The sequence below is a fragment of the Solanum dulcamara genome, chromosome 9 (assembly GCF_947179165.1).
Source record: "Solanum dulcamara chromosome 9, daSolDulc1.2, whole genome shotgun sequence".
NCBI classification, from domain to species: Eukaryota; Viridiplantae; Streptophyta; class Magnoliopsida; order Solanales; family Solanaceae; genus Solanum; species Solanum dulcamara.
Window position 1 is genome coordinate 8,048,897 of NC_077245.1, and position 8,188 is coordinate 8,057,084.

The 8,188-nt window shown below is 35.3% G+C and overlaps 1 protein-coding gene across 1 annotated transcript; it reads left to right on the forward strand.

Moving 5' to 3' along the window:
• Nucleotides 1-854: 854 nt before the first annotated feature.
• Nucleotides 855-4,388, forward strand: LOC129902520 (transport inhibitor response 1-like protein). Its single transcript, XM_055977812.1, has 3 exons — nt 855-1,895; nt 2,274-2,772; nt 2,863-4,388. The coding sequence occupies exons 1-3, from the start codon at nt 1,288-1,290 to the stop codon at nt 3,625-3,627; spliced, it is 1,872 nt and encodes a 623-aa protein (XP_055833787.1). The 5' UTR covers nt 855-1,287; the 3' UTR covers nt 3,628-4,388.
• The last annotated feature ends 3,800 nt before the right edge of the window (nt 4,389-8,188 follow it).

The window sequence follows — 8,188 nt, forward strand, 5'->3', positions numbered from 1 at the left end:
GTTCCTATGGGGTGGAGATGACGAGGTCGGTCCATAAATTTTTCTTTCTTTTTTTTTGTTGGATTTTGCTCAAAATTTTGAATGAAAATAGTGTATCAAGCTATTCGCAAGAGTCAACTTGGTCCTCTTCTCCAGAGATCTCAAATGAGGGAACCGAGAGAGCCGCCAACTTCAACTACTGTCCATTGTGAAAAAAAGAGATAGTCGAGAACCATCAATTATCTTTTGAATTAAAATAAGGACAAATCGAATATTGCGACTACAAAAAGAGGGAAGCAAAGCGTCATAGACAACTACACTCAAGAATATAATAGTTTCCCAAAGAACAAATTTATTTTTATTGAGTATTGACTATTTTGAATTTTGAATCTCAGTTCTCTCACGGAAACTTACTACTTTCAAATTTGAATATAACGAAACCATAATGGTCCTAAAGGAAAATAGCCAAAAGACAAAGGGTTCCTCTCTCCAAACAAGCTTTGGCATTAACCCTTAACATGTATACAACATATGATTGAGACATATGCTTGAAAGAATTTACATTTTTTTTCCTTTTTAAAAAAATAATTAAAGACAACATGAGATATTCAAGATAAAATACCTAATAGTACTAAAGTTTTTCAAACTCTCATAATAGAAGAAATAATCAAACACATACTAATTATTTTAATTTTTTTAAAGGAAACTAAACTAATAAAATCATATCTAAAGGACAATAACCTTTTACAAAAAAGTTCAGAATATTCTTCAAAAATTATTTATTTTTTTTTTGCAATTTTCCCTATTTATTTTTTTTCAAAAATTAATTTTGTAAAAAACTACAAACACCAAAATCCAAAAGAAATGGCAAAAGAAAAAGACAAAAGCTAGGCTTAAGAAAAGCCCCCTCAAATAATGAAGCAGCAGATGTGTGGAGAGCCATTGGATTTTGCAGGCTTACCATTTTCACAAAGAAAGAAGCCATGGGAGAATCCCAATACCTTCACCCACCCATAATACTTCACTGATTCACTCTAATTCAGTATTCACTTCATCGTCAGTTTCACCCCACCCCCTCTGTTTCTAAACCCCAAGAATCAAGCTTAATAATCTTGATTAGTGATAAAGAACCCTTTTTTTTTCATCTTCTTCAACCCTTCCTGGATCTGGAAAAAAGATATTTTATTACTTCAAGGGAAGTTTATTTATTATTTCAGTTTATAAATAAATTATTCAATTCAGATTTCAGAGAAACACTTCCCATAAATCTAGACCCCCTCATCCCCACCCCCCCACGCCCACCCCCACATGAGTGGTAGTGACAATCCTTCAGAGATGTCTGAAGATGAGGAGCGTCCTTGTCCTTCAGATCTCACCGGCGGCGCTACCGCAAAAGCAAGAAATTGTTGCTTCAACGCCGCTGTTACCGGCGGCGGAGGGGGGATTTTTAACTTTTCGCCACACCCAGATCAAGTTCTTGAAAATGTGCTAGAAAACGTTCTTTGTTTCTTAACTGATCGTCGTGACCGTAACGCTGCATCCCTTGTAAGCAAATCTTGGTATCGGGCTGAGGCTTTAACCAGATCCGAAGTCTTTATTGGCAACTGTTATGCTGTTTCGCCTTCCCGAGTTACGGCCCGTTTCAAAAGGGTGACCTCTGTTGCCATTAAAGGAAAACCTAGGTTTGCTGATTTCAGTTTGCTTCCTCCAGATTGGGGTGCCCACTTTACTCCTTGGGCTTCTGTTTTGGGTGTTTCTTATCGTGGACTTGAGAAATTGTATCTCAAACGTATGTCCATATCTGATGATGATCTAGGTTTGTTGGCGCGTTGTTTCCCAAGTTTCAAAGAGCTTGTTCTTGTCTGCTGTGAAGGATTTGGGACTAGTGGACTTGCTATCGTAGCCCGTGATTGCAGGTTAGTATTGTTTTGTGGGGATATACAGATCTGTTTCTGTGCAAACCCTTTTGGTAAAAAATTAAGAATTTTCATTTCTAGAAAGCTGAATTCTTTTTCTGCAATGGGAAATTTACAGCTTAAACTAGTGTAGGTATATTATGTTATTTGAATTTGTGCTTCATGTGTGCTGGTGTTTGAATTTGTTATGTAATTGGGTTGTTCTTTAACTGTTTAATTTTTGCGTTTGAAACTTAATGATACTTCACGAGGACTCTAGCATTGAAGTTGTGATATTTGAGTTAGGATGTAGTGACATTGAATTTGTGAGTTTGCAGCTGTGAAATATGGTTTGGTAATGTGATTTTTCTTGTGCATAATAGAAGGTTTTTGCTGCAGGCAAATTAGAGTGCTTGATCTGATTGAGTCCGAGGTATCTGACGATGAAGTGGACTGGATTTCCTACTTCCCTGAGAACAAAACGTGTTTGGAGTCTTTGACCTTTGATTGTGTTGAATGCCCTATTGACTTTGAGGCATTGGAGAAGCTTGTAATCAGGTCACCTAGTTTGAAGAGACTAAGGTTGAATAGGTTTGTTTCTATTACTCAGCTGTACCGGTTGATGATTCGAGCTCCACAGCTTACCAATCTGGGAACAGGCGCATTTGGCGTCTCAACGGTTGTTGATGAACCAGATCCTAATTATGCTTCAGCATTTGCTGCCTGCAAATCCATTGTCTGTCTCTCTGGTTTCAGGGAAATTGCTCCTGAATATCTGCCTGCAATCTATCCAGTTTGTTGCAATCTGACCTCTCTTAATTTAAGCTATGCTGCCAACATTAATACTGAACAATTCAAATCTGTCATCAGCCGTTGCCATAAGCTCCAAGTATTGTGGGTATGTCGTTTGAATTTGCTTAATGTTCTTTTAAATAAAATTGTACTCCGTAATAGCGTTATTATATTGAGCTCAATTTTGATCTGTCAGGTATTTGATTCTGTATGTGACGAAGGACTTGAGGCAGTTGCTGCAACATGTAAGGATCTGCGGGAGATTCGAGTTTTCCCAATCGAAGCCCGGGAAGATGCAGATGCCCCAGTTTCTGAAGTAGGTCTCCTTTCAATTTCTGAGGGTTGCAGGAAACTTAGGTCCATCTTATATTTCTGCCAACGAATGACAAATGCAGCTGTTATAGCTATGTCAAAGAACTGCCCAGACCTTGTGGTATTCCGACTATGCATTATGGGTCGGCACTTGCCTGATCATGTTACTAATGAACCAATGGATGAAGGCTTTGGGGCTATTGTCAAGAACTGTAAGAAGCTTACTAGACTCGCTGTATCTGGTTTACTGACTGATAAGGCTTTCAGTTACATTGGACAATACGGAAAACTAGTCCGAACCTTGTCAGTTGCTTTTGCTGGAGACAGTGACTTGGCTTTGAAGTATGTGCTCGAGGGCTGCCCTAATTTGCAGAAGTTAGAGATCAGGGATTGCCCATTTGGAGATTTGTCTTTGCGTTCTGGTTTACACCACTATTACAACATGAGGTTCCTTTGGCTGTCATCTTGTAGAGTAACTCTACAAGGTTGTCAGGAGATTGCTAGCCAATTGCCCCGTCTAGTAGTGGAAGTGATTAGTGGGGAGGATGAGGAAGGTAGTGAGACTAGTGAGCATGTCAATACCTTGTACATGTACCGGTCTCTTGATGGACCGAGGGCTGATGTACCATCATTTGTGCAAATACTGTGACCGACTTTTTAGAAGATAGGAATTTTCTGCAGTAATTGATTGGGATCTTGGAGAAATGATTAACTATTTTATTGGGAAGAGATGCTCTCCGGAAATCTGTTGTGACCCATATGAAGGTGCAAGTTTCCTTCTTGAGAAAACAAATGATGCACCACTTGCACAGGCAGTGAGCAATGTATAACTGTATTCAATGCTGGTCTCCATGGATGTCATTGTATATGGTTCAGTACAGAGATTGTTTTTTTCCAGCAAAGCAATCTAGAAGTCAAATGTTGTTGTATCAGTAATCTTTTCTATTCACTTTCTTTTCTTCATATTCATGGAGCCTTCAATTAGCAAGCGGAGTCGTTGCTAAGGCCACAGTAAGGTTAGATGTTCCAAACTGCATGGTGGCGGATCAAATTACAGCTCAATGAGATTTCTAAAAGGCTTTCGGTAGAATTGGGCTATTCAGAATCAACTCATATGGAATACACCTGTATGCTCAGTCGTGGTACTGGCTCGTCAAGTAGTATCTTTTCATACAATTGAGTCCCTTCTTATTTTTTGCTTCATTGTTAGTTTAGAGTTGAAGTTTTTTTTTAGTTGGTGATAGCCTAATGCTCAGAAGGATACCACAGTTGGATCTCTCCATCTCGCTTTCTAGAAATATTTGTTCTTTCCAGGATGTGTTGTTTCCTAGCACCTGACTGTTGAATTTATTATTGTTATTTTTAGAAGAAATGTGAGATGGGTAATAAATGCCAAATATGCATGGACCAGATGCTAGTGTGTGTTTGTCTTTGCCTTTCTTTTATGTGGAATGATCAGCTTGATAGTGAAGACCCATAAATGATGCGTGGAAAGCCTTGTACAAGTACAAAATGCAGGGCCCTCTCTCCCTCTCCTTCACTCTCTACCCCTCCCCCACTCCCCTCATATATGTGGGATCCATATATGAGTCTTATCCTCTGTATACCTTTCCAGCTGATGAATGGCCCTTATTTCCCCCTACTGTGTCTCTTCTTGTTGTATCTAGAGGAGCCTTTGTAGTAGTGGAAAGGATTGTACAGCACATCCCTTATTTTCTGCTGATGCACCTTTTATCATATAATTCATTGAATGATTCTTTTGGATAAGAGCCTTGAGGAGCCTGCTGTGTTATCTGCTTACTGTTCATATGCTGCATTCTTGATCTGTATTATTGAATACAATTCAAAGTGGGACCAATCACTAACGGATTGGTTTGATGATTTGTCACAACCCCTTTCTTTATTTGAGTTTCAAGAAAGGGCAAAACCAACTCAAAGTCATTCTATCCCAAAGAGTTCAATGTCTGTGTATTTATTCTTCTGGATGAGACTGGTATGTAATACAACAACATACCTAGTGTAGTCCTGTCCGTTACAAGAAACAACAGATAGTAACAAAACTACAATAAAATAATAAGTTAGTCGAGGCTTAATATCGACCGACTTCTCTGCTGATATTTTCTCTGGCAGGATATATGGTAAAAAAGCAAAACCCTATTAAACAAAGTGGGATCTGAGTATGCAAATTGAATGAGTAATTGGAAGCAAGACTTCCATTTTCTTTTTGTCTAAACATTTTTAGAGGGTAAGTGGACCTCACCCCATTTTTGCTTTTCCTAATTGCTTCTAATTCCAACAGACACCTCAAAATTCATATATCTCGAGTCAACTACATCATTCTTGATCTTTAACCAAGCTCTTTGAAGGAGTAAAAAGACTATTTACTTGTCCATCAAGGGTTCATTAGGGGGTCTTTGTTGTGTGTTTTTAGAATGGTTTGCTTTTCACTTTCAAACACAAAAAAAAGCTCGTTGGCCTTGGTAGGAAAAAAAAGTGACACAACAGTGTAAGAGAAAATACATGGAAAGTGACCTAACAATAAGGACAGGCTCAAGCATCTTTCAATCTTGGCCATCCTATGCGTTTGAAGACCACTTCTGATGGACACTTCTGACATAATTAATGAACATGGACAACTTAACATTTTATGAATGGTCACTCAACTTTGCATAAGTATCACAAGAACCCACTAAAGTATTATTTTTTAACAGAAAAAGTTCACCCAACTTTCCTTTAGTACCATAGAAAGGGAGAGCTTTCATTTGGTTAACTATTTATCTGCATTTTTATTTTATTGATAAGAGAATCAACTTTCTTACCCCCAATTTTTTTTTTTAAAAAGAAAGTACCATAGAAAGTCAATAAAGACATTCTATGTGATATTTAAGGCAAAATTGAGTGAATTTTTTTGTTATACAAAATAATGTAGTGACTTTGATATAATACAATAAAAGTCAAGTGACCATTTATGAAATTATTATTTGAATAAATAAATAGCAATCAATGAGAGGTTCACTACACACTGAGACTGAGTAAATTAGGTAGACACATACATCAAAGTGCTTAAGCTACAAAATTGAACTCCTTTAGCAAAATTTGGCCCAAATCATCTCAAAAAGTGGACCCCCTACTAGACTGATCATTGAGTTTTGGTGGGCCACGTGTACGGTATGGGAGGTGGAATACCATATATTAATCCCCCCCCCCCACCTCTTGTTGAATGCATTAATTAGTAGTATTAAATTATGTAATCATGTTTAATTACTTAATTAATACTACTTGTAAGTTCTGAGCATCACTCACAATCACAACTTAAAACACTATTTCATGTCCCAAGTTGGCCAATGATCTCGTCAGCGCCTACGCGTTTCTTTCAATTGTACTATTCCTCTAGCTGTTTGTACCTTTTTATGTCAATTACAAAGAAGTATTCACTCCGTCTCATATTAGTTGATCACTTTTATGTTACATGTCTCAATTTACCCCTTAATAAAAATATTTAAAACTTTACAAACTTGCTTATACTTTTAAAAAGAAAAACTATAAGTGTAAAATGAGAAAAATTTAATTAATTATCGCTTGATTTGTATATTAATAAGTAATTTGGGAAAATTATTTTAATAATATGGACAATTAGTATGAGATGGATGAAGTATGATTTGAATTTTTTTAGTTGTAATAAATCTTTCATTTGTTTCAATTTGTTTATCTAATTTTTACTTGACACGAAGTTTAAGATAATGAAAAATACTTTTGAATCTCATTGTTTTAAAAATATTTAGAATGTATTAAAATGTGTTTTGATTTTGTGGTTTTAAACTTATCACGTGGAAATATAATTACCAAAAAAGAAAGAGTTTTTTTTTTTAAAAAAATAAAATAAAAGAGGGATTAATGCACAAGTTTTGTCTGTTTAATTACACTAATGGCTGAACTAAGCACGAGGTCAACCACTAAAGTATATACCCTTTAATCTCTTCGTGCTCCTCCACTTTCTTCTTTTATATTTTCCAATTTTTCTATTTAAAATGCATATGTGTCTTTTTTTGTTCCTTTTCCCTTTCTTAAAATCATTAAAATATCTCATCCCATTTCTTAAAAACTTTTCTTAACCATTATTTCAGCCTCGATAATTCTTAGATTAACTTGTTTGGGTTCTATATTAATTAAATTAAAGAGAAAAAGAACTTCTTTAATAGGCGTCTGAACATTAAAAAAATGTGATATTTTTTATATAAAAAAGTAGATTTGAAGTTAATTGAAAAAATATATTTTAAAATTAAAGTTGTGAATGATCATGTATTTAACTTTTTAAAAATTGAAATTAATGAGCGAAAAAAAAAACTGATTTTGAATATGAAAAATTCATCTTTAAAATCTTCCTTTTTTTTTTAACGTTATGTCAAATTAAACAATGTCACATAAATTGAAAGCGGAACGATGTTAGTAATATTTAGGCAGAATTTTATATTTTGGAGACGCTGAAACTTTGTACTTGTTAGTTCGGCCTGCCTTGTGATCGGATCACACAATTTTAAAAAATATTCAGATCACATTGATGGGCAATTCATTTTTCCAAAAAAGTTTGGGTCTGCAATATATAATTATTTCTATTTTCTCTTTCCTTTTTTCCTAAAAATAAATTCCTTTGTCCACTATAGAAGACATGAATTCTTAATGGATTATATTTACTTAGATTTCTTGTCATACTTGCGTGTGATGTCTGGTGATGGATCATGTGAACGAGTAAGATGTTGTTCTTTTGTTTTTAGAAAAAGAAATATAACAAACACACTTTCTTGGAAAATGTTGGCGTCAACTTGAAAATTGGCTATACAAACAAAAGCACAAGCCTAATTTTTGACTTAAGTGATATACTTATTTGAATAACTCTCCACACCACCTAGAAGTAAGGGTGTGGGGTCAGTGATAGAGTCGTAATTTTTGATACGAAATTTAAAGAAGAAGCTAAAAAATTTTAATATACATAAAATACTTTTTGACCTTATATATAGGAAAATTTTTCATCGAAGAAAATTCGGATGAATTCTTTGCGCTCCTCTAGGCACTAGCTCCGTCTTGTGCGCAGAGACGAAGCTACAAGCATGTCTATTGTTTCGACAAATTTAGTAGCTTTAATCTAGATTTTAAAATTTGTGCTTAAAAATCACTTAATATTTATAATAATTTATTAAAAAATTAGTAAATTA